This window comes from Typopeltis vanoorti, chromosome 9, assembly GCF_054136105.1.
Source record: "Typopeltis vanoorti isolate ZY-2024b chromosome 9, IOZ_Tvanoo_1.0, whole genome shotgun sequence".
NCBI lineage: Eukaryota > Metazoa > Arthropoda > Arachnida > Uropygi > Thelyphonidae > Typopeltis > Typopeltis vanoorti.
This window is the reverse complement of record NC_143557.1, coordinates 137,687,047-137,705,154: the sequence shown is the minus strand read 5'-3', so window position 1 is coordinate 137,705,154 and position 18,108 is coordinate 137,687,047. Positions and strand designations below refer to the sequence as shown.

Here is an 18,108-nt window from a genome sequence, read left to right as displayed (position 1 = left end):
GACTGTCTGCCATTCAAGAAGATTAGCCTCATATTTAGTGTTGAATATTATGGCTACCCCTTCTTTTCCTTGATTGTCATTGCCTGAATATAACATTTTGTATTTATTGCTTAGAAAGATATCACAAGTTTTTGTCTTTTTTGTTCCAGTCACCTCTATTATGTCGATCTGGTACTTATCTAATTCCTCAGCTAGCTCCACCTCTTTGCCATTCAGACTTCTTATGTTGATAGTAATGATCTTTAACTCTGATGTTGAGTCGGGGTGTGTTTTCAGATTTGTTCCAGTAGCTGACTTTTCACTGTTCGCCCTGGTTCCCTGGTGAAAACAAGGGGAACTTGTTTAACCGGGCAAAGCCCCAGTCGGCATGAAATTTTGTCATGTTCTACCATCATTTTGTATATTGGTTTAAGCCAATAAGAATAAAATTTGGTTGGCTAAATCCCAAATTACCAGCCCATTCTCGTTCGTTCAGTATCCAGGTAGATACCCAACAGGGTGCACTACGAGAAGGAGTGGATTGGATTAGTCAGAAGCCCTGGTTGGTTCTCTGTGTTCCTTTAAAGGCTATATGGAGGTTTCATCTCAGTTATACAGCTTTGACACATTACATGTAATGCAGAACAGTTTTTCTATATCAGCAGAATGAGATTTTTCTTTAATGTTTCTTGAATTTTAATTATGATTCTTCAATCTACCATTTACCTGACCTTCAAAACAATCCTTGTATGTCAGCTGGCTTCTGGTACTTCTAATCGTACCTTCACTTATTGAACTATCAATAATTAGAAAGCCACTTGTGTCCCTACTGTGGTTGAATAAATGGTTATTATATTAATCTAATAATTTTTCTATTTTAGTCAATTTTCTTTTAACTTGAAGACATTGAATAGTTTGAAATAGTTATCCAGAGAATTGACAGTTTAAAAAATAACAAGTGTGAAAAAAATGTGTTTACCTTTGCTGTTGCAAAGTGTCAAATGTTTGAAATTAATTCAAATATTGGAGTAACTAATATTTAACTTAAAATAAGAGTTTGCTTATTTTTTGGCATTGTTTACAAATTCTAAACTAGCTGTCTGTCATAATGCCAACTATTTTACAAAATGACATGTAGTTTTATTCATCAGAGATACAGTAGATGCTCTAACTTCCCCCTCCCCAGGAACAAGTAACTATTTGTTAAAACAAGATTCATAATAATGACTCCCATCCCTTGAAACAAAGACATTGCAAGAAAGAAAACAAAGGGAATGGTGGGAAATCATATATTGACCGACAGCACATAAAGGATCGGTAGGAACTGTACATAGTGCACACAAAATGAAATGAAAAAATAAAAATTCTAATGATAATGGAAGACAAAAAGTGAAATTATATAGATCAATATCCAAAATTAATGTTGAAGTTTCAAAAAATTAGATTAGCTTATTGTTGCTTACCTGAAATCTTCATGATACACTAAATAAGTGTAGTCTGTACCATTAAAATCAAAAATAACCTGACATCGTCAGTCAGTGGACATTCAACTTGATTATTGTCGCCTCTAGTTAGAGGAAGAAAGATACAGGATCGATTAGGCTGCATTGTTTTTCCCAAGGGAAAGGAAAAAGTGATGACTCCTGGTGTTGAAAGTTAGCTTTGCAATTGGACAAACATCCAATGATGTACAACTGTCATACTTTAAGTTTTAAGAGAGAATAGTATCAAAGAAATCTTGCACAGTTAACTGACTTTAGCTTGAAGTTTAAAAAGTTTTTTGAAATTTGTTTGGCTAACAGGTTATTTTGTGTTTGAAACTGTTTATAAAGAGAAATTTGTAAATTACTTATTTAGTTAAAAATTTAGTTTAACTAAATTTTTAATTTTAATTAGTCTGCACATATTTAGTTCAGTTATGAAGATTTCAGGTAAGTAACATTTTGAAATTTTAACATTAATTCTGGATTTTGATTTTTATAATTTCAACTGTTCTAGTTTTTGTTTCCCCATTACTGTTTGATATGGAAAAGTATGTGTGAATTTTTCGGTGTGCAGTTTTCTTTGGTCTTTTTTCTGTGATGATTTGCTTTATTCTTCTTTGAATGCCATCTCATATCGGATGTCAGCGACCACCTTGACAAATGTTGACTGATCCTCAGCCACTCTGAACAGTCCCTCCAGAGCTCATGCCAGTCCACTGTCTGATAGCCAAGATTTTCTTCATCTTTCTTGTCTTTTTCCATTTACCTTCCCTTTTATAATCAATTGAAGTATCTTATATTTTTCATTATGAAGTAAGTGACCAAGATATGCAGTTGTTATGGTATCTAAAAGTTCATGTGATTTCCCCATTTGTTCCAGTACTTGAACATTTTTGCTGTCCATGGGATTTTTAACATTCATTTGTATAACCACATCTCAAAGGCTTTATTTTTATTTATCAATGTTATCTTCAAGGTCCAAGTTTCTGCACCATACAGCAGACCATACATATTTCAATTCTAACTTATTTCCATTTCTGGATTGCACTCCTGATTTAACCAGCATCCAAGATATTTCAATTTTATCACTTTTTATATTTTCCATTTAAAAAAAGTGCTGAATTAAGAATTGGTTTCTTGCTTTATTGCCCTTGTTTAATTTTAGTTTCCATAATTTTCTTTCTATTTCTATTGTCACTGTACCATTTCCTTTGTCTACTGATTGTTCTAAAAAATTCAATTTACTACTGTGAAGTTTTTGAACTTTTACTCTTTGCAAATAATTTTAAAATAGCATTGGTTCTATGGGACTGAGGTCTGGACTTGATGTAGTTCATTGTAGTGCATCATGGAAAAGAGCTGACTCATTTGTTCTTAAGGGTAGATGTTATGCATGCTACTGCTACTGCTGTATATTGTTTAATGTTACCAAAAGTAGTGCCCTAAATGTTGCAACTGTAACTATGCCATTTGATTTATTTTTCTTTACTGAGAAAGTTAACGTAAAATACTTATCTTCTATTAGATATTATTACCTTAATCAAGTTCTCAAACTTATGGTTATAAATGAACATTTTGTTGCATTTCAAGGAAAAAAAAATCATTTGTCATTGATCTTTAATCATGAATCTTAACTTTTGATTTAGGTGATTTACTTGGACCTACTGTTAATAACCTCGATAAGCTTCTACATATGCCATATGGTTGTGGTGAACAGAACATGGTGAATTTTGTTCCCAATATTGTAATTACACAGTATTTAAAGAGAGTTACTCGTATTACTCCTGCAATTGAAAATAAAGCTCTTCATTATATGGAAAGTGGTAAGTACAGCATTTTACCTGTGCTTAAATTAATTTGCCTTTTCTAATTTGAATGATAATTTGCATAATTAGATTTTTTTAAAAGTGAAAAGCTAGATTTTAAGTTACAGAATCAATTTTTTTTAATTTTATTTTATTGGAGAGACTTTTCATTTGAAACTTAAACCTCACACCAATATGCTGATTTAGTTCAATGTAGTAATAATAATAAACCCACAGAACCATTTCACAAACCATATTAGTAGCTTCTTTAGGCTCTTCATATAAAAATGGCTGTATAGTGAGATACTAAGGGCTGCTGAGAAAATCACCAGCCTGGTTGTCAAGATTCAGAACTACAAACCTTTATTACAAATTATTATAAAGATACTAAAACAACTGTCAGATTCAATAAAATAAAAACAGAGAAATTCAATGTAGAAAAAGGAGTCATAAAGGGTTGTCCACTCACAACAAATTTATTTATCTTAACGAAATATGCAAATCCATAGCTAAACAACCAGGTCTACAGATAAATGACACAAATATCATATATGTAGACAATATCATTATTATTGTGGAATCTAAAGAACAATTGGGAAAAAAAATTTGAATGAAAATCAATCTAAACAAAACTAAGAAATTTTTACCTCATCTCTTCCTGAGATGAGGTAAAAATTCAATAAACTTAGGAAATCACATATTTGAACACGTAAAGATTCATATATCTTGGCAGTCTCACTACTCACAACCTTAACAACACAGAAATAGTAAAATGCAGATTTAACAAAGGATGGTCTAATAATAATATATTAAAGTGCAGAAAAATAACTACATTTCAAAAAGCCCTAAACTTAAACTATAAAACCATTTCTTTCAATCAGAAAGAAATACAGAATCAGAGCATTCCAAATAAAATGCTTAAGAAAATAAGATTCACTGGTTAGAAAAAAAAATGCTATTAAACATGAATTCATAGCTATAATTCTTAAAAGCAATTAAGATGGTTTGGACACCTCCAGAGAATATCCTTTCAAAGATTTACCAAATATAGTTTTGAATGGACTGTATGTTGTTCAAGTATGTGATTTTCTAAGCTTATTGAATACAGTGGAGGAAGATGATCAAGCAGTAGACCAAAAAGAACTTGGTTCATAATTATTGAGCTTCAGAGTAAGAAATGACCAGAAATAAAACCAAGTAGCCAAGATTTGCACATAGGGGACTTAACAACCAGTCATCTGATGAATGAGAAAGGTTGTCAAGTGTTTAGTGTATTGCTTCTCCAACCAACAGGCTGTGGGCATTAATCTTGCATGGGTACAGATGTTTGCAGTTGTCTTTAGGTGGTAGATGAATTTCATCCCTTGGTATGAGGCATGAAGTATATATTGGTGAATGTTACCAAAAGCAGTATCCTGGAATTAAATATCATCATCAAATTCCTGCCATGTACCCACAAGGGGTGTACAGGATATGACAGTACTACATGAAAAAATTATATCATTACTAACTTCCTATCTAAAATTTTCCTCCAAATCAGTCTGTTACTTGTCAACACTCCACCATTATCAGATCTTATATTTCTATTGTCTAAGGCACTTTGTACCATGTCAATCCACTTATATCTTGGTCTTCCTCTGGGTCGTTTTCCTGCTAACCTGGCAGAGAACACTTGTTTTGCTAATCTTTCCTCGCCCATTCTGTTTAGGTGACCATACCACCTGAGATTAGCTCTGCTAACGCATTCCTGGATGCTGGCAATGTCAAGTTCTTTCCTAATATCCTCATTTTTAATATGATATTCCCATTGAAGCCATTTGTTCATGCCCCTGATCTTTCTCAGGACTCTCATAACTGCAGCCTTTAGTCTTTGGTCAAGTGTTTTACTTCTGACCCAGCTCTCAGATCCATAAGTTAAAATTGGTTTGAACACTGTCTTGTATACAGCTAATTTAGTGTTCCGACTAATTTCTCTCTTATTCCATATGAATTTATTCAATTGACTTCCCACCATACCAGCTTTGATTCTGTTGTCTATTTCTATATTTAATTTACCATCTTCACTAAAAATCGTGCCTAAATAGCTGAAATGTTTTACTTGTTCCACAGGCTCTCCATTCACAACACAGTTGACATTTTCAATGATTCTGCCTATTTTCATTGTCTTTGTCTTTTTATTGTTGACCTTCATACCATATCTATTACAACAGCTATTCAATTTAGTCAGAGAACCTTGCAGACTTGTAGCGGATTTATTTAGAAGTATAACATCATCCGCATAAAGCAAAGAGCTGACATTAACATCTCAAATTTTGATATCATGTTTAATACCACTTTCCTTCATAATGTGATCCATATAGATAATGAATAACAGAGGGGGATAATGTACATCCTTGTCTCACACCAGATTCAACATTAAACCATCTTCCTGTACTTCAATTCTAACTGCTGACTTACAACTCAAATAAAGACTAAGTATTGCTTGATATAATGCCCCACTGACACCATATAACTGCAGCGTATTGAATAGCTTCTCTCTTGGCACCTTATCATATGCATTTTCCAAATCGACAAAACTTAAATACAGATCTTTGTTATATTCCCATGCTTTCTCTGCTATTTGTCGTAAAGTGAATATCTGATCTTGACAGCCTCTGTTTGGCCTGAATCCAGCTTGTTCTTCATCAAGCTTTTCTTCCACAATTCTTCTCAGCTGTTTCTCAAGTATACTTGCATAGATCTTGCCAGGAACACTCAGTAGGGAAATACTTCTGTAATTCTCACATTCAGTTTTATTTCCCTTTTTATATATGGGTACTATGAGAGCTCTACTCCAATCATTGGGAATTCATCCCTCTGTCCAGGCTTTCTGAACTATGCAGTGCAGCCACTGTAAGACTCTTATACCACAATATTCAGCATTTCTGGTCGAATATCATCTACTCCAGCTGCCTTTCCACATTCAAGCCTTTGATGGCTTTTTCTACTTCAAGTATGGATATGTATTCCTGACTGGTCAGTGTTTTTTTACCACTGTTCTGTCATCACTGCTTGTTTCATTTAGCAGTTTTTCAAAGTAATTACTCCATACTTCGAGGATATCTTTTCTCCCATTTTCATGTCACCTTTATCATCTCTAATTCCTTTTACAGCACTCTAGCTTCCATTCCTAAGCTTCTTCAACAACCTCCAGAATATTTTGCCACCTTCTTGATATTTATTTTCTATATTCTTGATGAAGTCCTCCCATGACTTTTGTTTAGCTAGTTTTACACAGTGTTTAGCATTCTTGCATTTGTCTCTGTATTCTCGAAGTGCGCAAGCTGACTTATTTGACAGGAACTTTTGATATGCTTTCTTCTTTTCCTTCACTGCCTCTTTAACTTCTTGTGTCCACCAGGGAGTTCTGATTTTTTTTTTTATCCTTGCAAATAACCTCACCATATGCCTCTCTGGCAGAATCAATCAATGTTTTCTTCAGAGTTTGCCACTGAATCTCCAAGGTTTGATTCCTGTTCTCAAACTCTTTCATTTTTTCTTCAATAATCTTTGTGTATTTTAGTCTACATTTCACATCTGAGAGCTGCTCAACTTTTATTTGCTTTAAAACTTTCTTACATGTTTTTCTTTTCAATATGAAATTCAATTTTATCCTGCTCAAGACTAAATAGTGATCACTTCCAATTTCAAATACTCTACACTCTGGTGTCCTGCACCAGGGAGAAAACATCACTATCAACAATGACATAGTCATTGAGACTTTTCTTATTCCTAGCCTCTTCTCTCCATGTGAATTTGTGCACATTTTTATGTTGGAACATAGTGTTAGTAATAACCAGTCCATGTCCTGAGCAAAAATCCAACAGATATTTGCCATTATTATTAGCTTTGCTCTTTTCTCCAAATTTTCCCAAAATATTTTTGTATGTCTCGCAATCATTTCCTATTCTGCTATTTAGATCCCCAACAAGGACCAACTTTTCCTTTTTCATTGTGTCAGTTGCTTTTTCTAAAGTGTCAAAAAATTCCTCTACTTCTACCTTAGTAGAACCTTCTGTGGGACCATAGGCACAAAAAAGTCTCATTGTCCAGTTCCCTATTCTCATATTTGCCCACATTACTCTACTTGAGACTGAGTGCCATTCAAGAAGATTAGCCTCACATTTTGTGTTGAATACTATGGCTACTCCTTCTTTTCCTTGATTGTCATTGCCTGAATATAACATTTTGTATTTATTGCTCAGAAAGATCTCACAAGTTTTGGTCTTTTTCGTTTCAGTCACCCCTATTATGTCGATCTGGTACTTATCTAATTCCTCAGCTAGCTCCATTTCTTTGCCATTCAGGCTTCTTACGCTGATAGTACCGATCTTTATCTCTGGTGATGTTGAGTTGGGGTTTGTTTTCAGATTTGTTCCAGTAGCTGGGAATAAATATATAAAATAGAATTTTTTCATGTTATAGTAAATTGTCTTCTAGATATGTTGTATCTGCTCTGTTATGTCTGGTTTTCCGACATGCCAAGCTTAATCTGGAAAATGGTTTCTCTTTTCTTTTATGAATAACCTTGTCATATGCTGTTCATCTTCCTTAGTGTCATGTCTCCCAGTGTAAGACTATTTCTGCAGAATAGGACTTTACTCAGGATAGCAGTTTCTGTGAAGGATATTTCTTGAAAGAATAGAAGGCTATCTTAGTTATTGAAACTGCTTATGAGCAACCTTAATATTTAAATCTTTCAGTGAAGAAGCAATACATACAAAATTTCCTGCAGAGTATAAAAGGGAGAGCTGTATCTAATATCTTTATTGGACTTTGGTAACGTGCACTGTATAGTTCCTAAACAGCAATAAATCAATTTATTGGTATAGATTTAGCATGAAGATAACTTCCTGTGTTATCTTCATGTGTACTGCCTCATGGTTTTTGACATGTCTGAATATAATTTGATTTCTTTCTTTCCAATTTCACTGGAAAGGTGTTTGTTCAGAATGTTTCAAACGATGAATAGACCCATTAAATCAAAAGTTTTCATTTGTCTTAGTCATTTCTTGTTAAGCCATATTGCTTGTTATAAATCTCACTTCCTTTTAAAGTTAGAATGAAATCAGTGGTGTTTTGACAAAAAAAAAAAAATTAGAGGTACTCTTCAATCTGAATCTTCATTACTAATACAGTGGAACCTCGCTTGTCGAACACCTCTCATCTCGAACGAATCGGTTCCTGAATATTTTGTGGAAAAAAACGCACCAGTTTCCAAAAAAAATCTTGGTTCCCAAACAGACAAACCGGTGACCATATGCTCCGTAGGCTGAGATGTATGGTGGGAGAGCGTCAGTCACTGAAAATCAACAGTGCTCAGATAATTCATGCTTCAAGACTCCTTTAACCAGTGATATAAACACTGATTTCCTTGTTATCAAATGGGATGAGAATAATGTGCCTGAATTTTAATGCAGTCAAAATCATTCCTCTCATTTCCTGAAGAATGACCATGCTTCACTCTTGCTTTTGAGAATATTCTTATCAACTAAAATCAGTCTGTGGAGGTAAGAGGCTATGGATCTGATCACATTGGGTCCTTAGCCTCCTCTTCTTCCAAGGTTATTCCTTTTCATTCTTAACAGTACATCTCACATGGTCAACTCTTGATGCTTCATGAAGCTCGAATCTGCCTGACATTAGAATATTATTCCCATGTTTAGGAAGGTACACCGTCAACAGAACGCTTGTTTGTATGCAAAAGATCAGTTTGCTTAATTGATGATCCCTCTCACCAACTTCCTCCAGCCACTTTTTTCCCTAAGTTCTAAAATGGCCACTACCGTCCCTGCACTTTCCTATATGTGTGAATGCTAGCAGCTGCTGATCAAAAACCCATATACAGTTCAGCTTATCAAACCGACTTCTCACACTTCTCCTCCTTCACTCCCTACACTCTTGCCCTAATGTTGACAAGTCTTCCCTATACCATTTTTTCCCAATGATTATAACCAATTCTTCAAGAAAATGCACCAAAAAATTTTTCTTTTTTTTCCTAACCCACTTCCACACACAAGAAACCCCAAAATCTTGGGGTTTCTTGTGTATATGACTGATATTTAAAAAAAAAAAAGGGGGGGGGGCAATAATAAAAGGAAAAGGTTTAGGCATCCGATATTATAAATTCATCTTTAATAGTTAAGATTTTAAACTATTGTATAAAGTGAAATCACATCCACAAACAGATGTTACTCTCTTTACTGCAGAAGAATTTTTACTCATGTCACTTATTTAAATATCTCCTGTTCCTTGAGAACACACACATCAGAAATATATTATAGATATCACTGTTTGGATTGGATAAGCATCCCTATGTGGCCTTCATGAGATCTACATAGTTAGCTACTTATGCAAAATCCTAAATAAGAATAAGCTTGATTTTTTACAACATATGATAGTTGCATTATCATATCTTACAATGCTTCAGTTATTTTTTGGAATTACATATTTCATATATTTCAGCTAGTCTAGGTGCTATACATCCCATCCTTATTTAAATGTGCCAGTAGGTGGGGATTATCATTCACATAGAAAATCTATTTTCTCTAAATACAATGATATAAACTCTCTGAGTTTACTCTCCAAATTCCAAGTTTATCAGATTGAAATACCTGATTCATAACCAGCAATGAGTAGTCCCCCCATCTTACCGAGTTACCGAGTGGTCAATACAGACATTGAAAGATTTGAAGAAATAATTTTTGCCATTTCCTCAACTTACATCAATCAGTAAAATTTTCATTTGAAGTGGAAAGAAAAAAACTGCCATTTTCAGATGTAATAATTATTAAGAAACTTGGATAGTGGTCTATTTCCTAGAAGTTTCATGTCACAAACTACATGTGCAGATCAACTGTCTGCATGCTAAATTTCTGCAGCACTTTACACAAATCGGTAGCATTTACTCTAATGGAAATTTTGCAACCCCTTAAATGAAAATTTCATAAGATTACAATGTTGCAAAGTATGCACAGTTTCATAAAATGCATAGCATTCAATATTAAAGAAAGATGGCTCAGATGTAAAGATATTTTACGTACAAAACGTTTTGTTTACTTGGATAAAGGATTAAAACCAAGGATATAATTTCTTGACATCTTTCATTTGTAGTGGAGGTAGGTTTAAAAAAAAAAAAACACTTTCAACATCTATCTTGCATCCAGAGAATTTTATTAATAAGATTTGACACCTGTTGGCTACTTGTATATGGAAATATGACTTCTATGTTACTTCAACCTTGGTATCTCTTATGGTTCTGGCTTCCACTGATGAGATCTCAACAAAGGTAGAAACCGGTCTGGTTAGTGGCTCTTCGCATTATGCATTATGGGACTACAGCAATTGATGTGAGGTAGACAAGTAGCTCAGATGTGAAGATATTTCATGTGCAAAACATTGTTTTGCTTACATGGATCAAGGATTAAAACCAAGAATATAATTTCTCTGCATCTTTAACTTGAAAATTTGATTTGAATAGTTTTCATAGTTCCTGTCAATAAATGGGGAAATAATGTGAGAATTACAGAAATTTTTGTAATGATTGTTCCAGTTGAGATTTATGCAAGCATACTAGAGAAAAAGCCAAGAAAAAATTGAGAAAGAGAAGCTTGAAGAAAAGCAAGCTGGGTTCAGGTTTTTACCTTAAGACCAACAGTTGAGAAATCATGGGAATGACATGAAGTTTGATTAGGCATATGGCAAAGTGCCAAGAGAAAAGCTGATCACAAAGCTACAAGCAACTAAAGAGTAAATGTGACTTTACATAGACTAATACATAGTCACTTTTTAAGTTATAAGTTTGCTCTTAGAAGTCAAGGAGCACAGGGCGATGGTTTGTAAAATCAGGTGTGGGGCAATGGTGCATGCCTCAGGTTGTTTAGTAGCTTAAACTGAATGGGGAAAGGTTAGTAAAACAAGTGTTTGATGCCAGGAAAAAAGACAGAGATTTAATGCAGTTGGAAGTGCCTTAGAATATCAAAGTAGATAAGACCAAATTGCAAGAAATCTGTCAATACGTAATGTAAACTTTTCATGTAGTATACTATCAGGAATTTGAAGTGATAAAGGAAATAAATTAAAAAAAATAAACATACCATTTAATCATCTTATCCAAATGGTTAACCTAAAAAGCAAAGCATAAACTATTTTATTCAGAAATATCGTCATTCTTAAATATGGATGACACAGATGTCCTTTCCAATATCTTTCTTCTCATATCATGTCATTATTGGAAAATATAAAACATTTGAATATCAGCTTATAAGAAATCTGTGAAAAAACTACATAGCATTCTGTGGTTACTGAAAGATATCAGCCACTTTCTAGAAATATCCAGTGGACTATAAAATTCACTGTTCTTGTAAAATGTCTTGGATTAGGTGATTATGATAAATTTTGAAAATAGGGATAGCAGAAATCTGAGCAACGTGGCTCATTGTGAGATTGAGAAGTCTGGCCTGCACGTCTTTCATGGAAACCATGACAGGGAATACCGCCATAATTACCATACTTGGAAAAAACACTTATCTTGACATTATAATAAATACCCTACAGTGAGTGACTTACTTGTGTGGTATCCTTAAAAAGGAACCAGAGATTGATTTTAAATGATATGCAGAATCAGTCTTATCCTAACATTTGCCTAAAAGCAATATGAGAAATATGGTAACATGCATTTTTAACACTTATGTTTTATACCTTTTTTTAAAAAAAAATCATTCTTCTAAGAGATATTAAGGGGGTAAAATGTTTGTTTTATGTGACACCAAAAAACCCATTATTTTATCTGTTGTATTCAAATACCACCTTGCTTAAATACAGATGTTTAGTAGAACCCTTCCATATCTTTCTCTTCAATTATTGCAAAATTTACTATCAGTTTTCTGAATACAAAGCATGCAGAGAATTTACATTTGTTTCTACTGCAGGATACCAGAGAGAACTGACATACAAAAGGACAGATGGCTCATTCAGTGCTTTTGGCGAGAGAGATAAAAATGGCAGCACTTGGTAAGTAGTGACTACATAATTATTATATAGATAAGTAAAAAATGCTGTGTTCAGGCAATAGTCATCAGGGTAAGGAATGATTGTCCATAGTAATGGCAAATCCTTCCTTATCTTGATGACTGGAGTGGCAAATTTAGTCATCATCAAATTCCTGCCATGTATCCTCAAGGGGTGTACAGGATATGATAGTACTACATGAAAAAATTACATCATTACTAACTTCCTATCTACAATTTTCCTCCAAATCAGTCTGTTACTTGTCAAGACTCCAACATTATCAGATCATATATTTCTATCGTCTAAGGCGTATCAATCCACCTATATCTTGGTCTTCCTCTGGGACCAAGATATAGGTGGATTTCCTGCCAACCTGGCAGAGAACACTTGTTTTGCTAATCTTTTCTCTCCCATTCTATTTAAGTAATTTAATCTATTTGCATCAATGGTCATATAGATCTTTTTACTAAGGAAGACGAAACAAATTTCAAGTCATTAATCATTTTGATATAAATTGTGTGCAACATCGATATAGACCACCAGCTCATTATAGGAGGACCTACACCATACAACCTGCAGTCTGCACAATTCACTCCATGTTTTGTCATCTAGTGTCCACCAATAGTATCCATCTGTTAATCGTATGTGTTGTGTGGCTATATAGGGCTATATAGTTGTATATAGAGTGCAAAAAAGTCCTGAATTAACAGGACAGGAGGGGATTAAGATTATGCTAGAATTTCTGTTAGAAAACCAGTTTTCTAACAAAATATTAGTTTTTTTCTTTTTAATGCAATCTTGATTTAAAATCTTCTGTGTAGGAGGAGCCTTAGATTATTTTTCTGTTAAATTCTGTTTGGTCTGTTAATGGCTGCATTACTCCTACCTGCTTTTATGATTTTTGTTCTATATGTTTAATCAGGACCGGCACCTAGTATTTTTTTTTGCGTGTGCCATTAATGTTCGGCGCCTTTCCAAAAAAGTTTTTTTTTGAATAAAGTGTGAATAAAACGAAAACAGGAAATAAAAACAAATGAAAACCGCTTTGCAGTATGTTACCTACGGATTAGTCCTGCTTATACAAATTTTTTTTAAGTTATATAAATTTTCAAAATAATATAAAATAGTAATATAAAGTTAAGAGATTTATTCAAATATTCTTTACAATTTTGCATTAATAAATAAATTAATTTTGAAGATTCAACAAAAATAGATAAGAGAATTTTACAAGAATGTTTCACGTTGGACTCGAGAGTTCAGCAATTATTTTGTGTCACTGACGCCGGCCTAACAACCCACTAATATAACAGGCTCGAATGTCGAGAAGAATGAATTATCAGTAGTAAGCCGACTTTTAGGGCCGGACTTTGTGCATCCGATCCGATTAAAATTAGGATACGGCCAGTGGTGAGCTATGGAAATTTTAACAAAGGGATCGCACTGTCGAGCAAAAAAAAAAAAAAAAAAAAAAAAAAATATTTCACACAAAAACTTTTATTAATGCAGCTTGTGTACGAATTCCAATCGAAAAAGTATGAAAGGACAATCAACCTATAAAGGCTATCATTTTTAAACAAATTTCATAATCTCAACATGAAATATTTGCACACAAGCAACTATGTTAATTTATCTTCCATAAGAAAAATAATAAAGTAACACGTAAAAGCCACTGTGAAATCTTTAATTAGTAAAAATACAGATATTTCGTACTAAAAATAATAGTACATCTTCAGTGTCTGTAATAGGAATGGAATACAGGCAAACATTCGGTGGATTTCCTAGTCCGCAGAGTTCCTATTCCGTACATTCCAGGAATCTCGGAACCTATAGGTAGAATTCTGAAAAAGTATCAACTGATTCCAAAATATATTCCTATCAACAAAATTTCTTCTTTATTACCTTCTACAAAGGATAAACTGTCTTCTCTATCTTTGGCTGGCGTTTACCAAATACCTTGCGAATGCGATGTCTCTTATTTTGGACAAACTGGCCATTCTTTGGAAAAAAGAATAAAAGAACATCAATATTATATTGATTATAACAAACCTCTGAAGTCTGGTCTGGTGCAGCACAGTATTGACTCTACTCATAGTGTCCAGTGGGATAAAGCAGTTCTCCTCCATAGATGCAGATTCAAATATGAACGCTCTTTCAAAGAAAGTTGTGAAACTATTTTAACACACCGACCGAATTTAAATAGAAATGATTGATAGATTAAATTTGTTATTTCTATTATTTCCTAGCACGCGGTAACAATTGTATTTTAATAGGTGATCCACCGAACGTTTGCCTGTACTCCATTCCTATTACTGTTACAGACACCGAAGATGTACCATTGTTTTTAGTACGAATATCTGTCTTTTTGCTAATTAAAGATTTCACTGTGGTTTTTACATGTTACTTTATTATTCAATTACTATGCCACAGGTTCCACTAAAAATCAGAATTACATAAAAGCATTTTTTAACTATCAAAATATAATAACAATGAAATGTTTTATAATCTTTTATAAAACATTTGATTGGCTACTGATTTTACCATATGATTCCCTACTAGAAGGGAGAAGGGTAAAGTTAGTGCATGCGTTTATTTTATTTCAAACTTGGCGCACTGCTGAATAGACTAATTTTTGGGTTACCGTATGAGTTTGTCATTTAATAAGTTTAAAAAAAATTTTTTTTTTTGAAAAAATAAAGTGAACAAGGAGCTCGCAAATTTGAGAAAAATTTAACAAAGGGATCGCGTGAGCCCCTTATAGCTGACCACTGGATATGGCCCTTACACGATACCTCAACAATTAATCATAAGTTGATTTATGATATATCAAAAAATAAAGAACTATTTTAGGTATATTTTCGTAAATTTTAATAAAAAAATTAGTGATATAATCAGGTCCAGGATACAATTTCAGAATTTATTTGTTCGTTTCCGGGAAGATCTGAAGGGGCCGAAACGGAAGATGACGTACATTCATAATATGTACCATTCGTTGTTCATTTAAACTCATCTCATATTTTTTGACATCTTTTAGGGCGCCTTTTCTTCTGCGGTGCCTGTGTATATTGCACACACCACCAGCTGGGCCTGTGTTTAAGGCTGATATTTCTTTAGGTGGAATATCTTTCTTGGTATAGTTTGGATTTTAGTGGGACACTGGCTATGTCCATACAAAGACTATTAAACACTCAGAAATCATAGATACCACATAAAATTTTGGTCATAATTTGTTAGAATAGATACTTTTCTAGGACTGATGGTAGAATTATAACCTCGACTTGAGGGTATATCAAGTGATGGTAGATCATTTAACATCCACCTTGAATGTTAACTACATCCATAATAGCTTTTTAGATTATACCACACATGAAAGACCACAAGAAGATTGGTGCTGTGTGTGTGTGGGCAAGAGGATAAGAAAGGCGGAATCTCTTCACATTTTGTTTGAACAGATGAAGGTTGTGTTCTTTGGGAAAGGTAGAGTAGGGAAGGCTCTTCCAAAGAACAGAAGGAGATGGAATGAAAGAGGAGGCAGTGAAATTGGTTTGGTGAGTTTCAAGATGGACTGTAAAAGGGTGTTGGTTAGCAGTGGCTCTTGTTTTAATGATTTTGGAGGAGAGTAGAGAAATAATAGTGGCCAGTTCAGCAGAGCACAGTCCATGAAAGTATCTGTAGAAGAGGCACAAGTTAGCAACTGAACGTCTGTGTGTGAGAGACCGGATTGCCCTTTTCTGGATAGAATTGAGCAATCTTAGAGAAGATTTTGGTGTACCACCAGAAATATGGGAGCAATATTCCATTGTTGAGGAGATTTGTATAGAGTTAGCTGCTGTGAAGTATGAAGTGTCTTGTGTGCAAAAGTACACAAAATATTTTGGCAGCTGAAGAAGCTATAGTTGTTTGTGCCAGATAAAATTAGAGGTGTAGGTCAGTCCAAGAAGAGAAATCTGATCATGTTTGGATATCTGGGTATTGTTGAAAGTAAGAGGGAGAGATGTGATAGGACTGAGGTTTGTTGGCATTGAAGTCTACAGAATTGTCCTTTCCACATTGGGATATATTATTATTATTAACAGACACCTCCAGGGAGTCAGGGATTCATCGAGGGAGGCCACATACTACAGACACCAGCTATCATACTTGTTCTTGAATTCATTCGCACTGCTTGCACTCACAACATCCAAAGGCAATCCATTCCAATCATGTACCACCCTCTGAGAGAAAAATCTAGCCTTTGCAGCCTTCATTCTCAGTTTCCAAGGATGCCCTCTTGTCCTTTCTTTGCCTTCCATAAATTGAAAAATTCCATCAATTGAAATCCTGTATGACCCTTTCAGAAGTTTGTAAGTCTCAATCATATCACCCCTCTTTCTCCTCGTTGCTAGTGTCTGCAGTCTACAAATTCTCAGTCTGTCTTTGTAATCAGTATTTCACAATCCCAATATCATTTTTAACACTCTCCTTTGTACTATCATCAATATATCAGAATCACAATGGAGACCAGACCTGCATACAATAAGAGTCCAAGTGAGGTCTTATCAAGGCCCTGTAAAGAGGCAAAATAACATCCTTATCTTTACATGTCAATGTTCGTTTCAGCATTGCAATTATCTTTTGAGTTGTATTTGCAATCTTTGCTACCTGGCCTCTGAACTTCAACTTCCTATCTATTAACACTCCAAGATCCCTAGCCTCATCAGTTTCTTTTAGCCTGATCCACCAATATAATACAGCATTGGATATCTAATCATGTCGAAGTGAATGACTTTGCATTTACTCACGAATTGACACCCATGATTTCCCATGCCCACAATTCCAGCCTATTCAAACCATTCTGCAAGTACATCATATCAGCAGCATTCCTGATTACCCTACCTATCTTTGCATCATCAGCAAATAGCTATATGTTGCTTGTCAAATTCTTCCCAATATCATTAATGTACAGATTGAATAACAGTAGACCAAGCACTGATCCTTGTGGTTCACCACTTGTTACTTTAAACCTTGCAGACTCGGATCCCTGGTATACCACTTTTTTGATATCTGTCAGTCAGCCATTCTCTTATCCATGCTAATATTGTATAACCCAAACCCATTTTCTCCAATTTATGCAACAGCCGACCATGCTGTATTCTGTCAAAAGCCTTGGCAAAATCCAAAAGTATCATGTTGTATCCATTCCCCTTGTCTAGTTCAGTGGTAACATTGTTATAGAATGTGAGCAAGTTGCAAAAACATGACATATCCTTAGTAAACCCATATTATTCATTGTCAACCCATTTCTGAATGCAAGCCCTAATCAATTTTTCCAAAATCTTCACCACCACACCTTAGACACTAATTGGTCGATAGTCGGATACATCAATCTTTGCACTACCCTTGTGCAATGGAATTACCACATTCTTTCCATTCCTGCAGAACCTTACCTGTTCTAAGACTCATATTAAACAATCTGGTCAAAGGAATGACCAGTTCAGCTGAACACTCTTTTAGCACACGTGCTGATATTCCATCAGTTCCTATTGCCGAATTCTTATTCAATTTGTGCAACAGCTCTAATTCCTTGGCCTCTTCACTAGATGAAGAAACACATTTGTGTTTCTTCATCTAGTGAAGAGGTAACAGTGAGCTCAATATTGTGTTCGCCAGGTTGATAACTTTTAACAAAATGGCACTCATTAACTGAGTGTTATTTTGTTAAAATGGCACTCAGGATTTAGAACGCCATCTGGATTTAGAAGAGTTATTCTTCATATTCATTCTTTCTTTTACTTGAAGCATATCGATGATGTGAC

General features: G+C 34.3%; 1 protein-coding gene across 3 annotated transcripts in view; it reads left to right on the top strand.

Annotated features, from left to right (window-relative positions):
* The window catches only part of Tep2 (Thioester-containing protein 2), a 320,565-nt gene that overhangs the window by 215,554 nt on the left and 86,903 nt on the right, over positions 1-18,108 (top strand). For all 3 annotated transcript variants that reach the window (XM_090397649.1, XM_090397651.1, XM_090397650.1), the window contains exons 24-25: positions 3,110-3,286; positions 12,238-12,319. In XM_090397649.1, the coding sequence (XP_090253775.1) occupies positions 3,110-3,286; positions 12,238-12,319 (259 nt within the window). The remainder of the gene's footprint in view (positions 1-3,109; positions 3,287-12,237; positions 12,320-18,108) is intronic.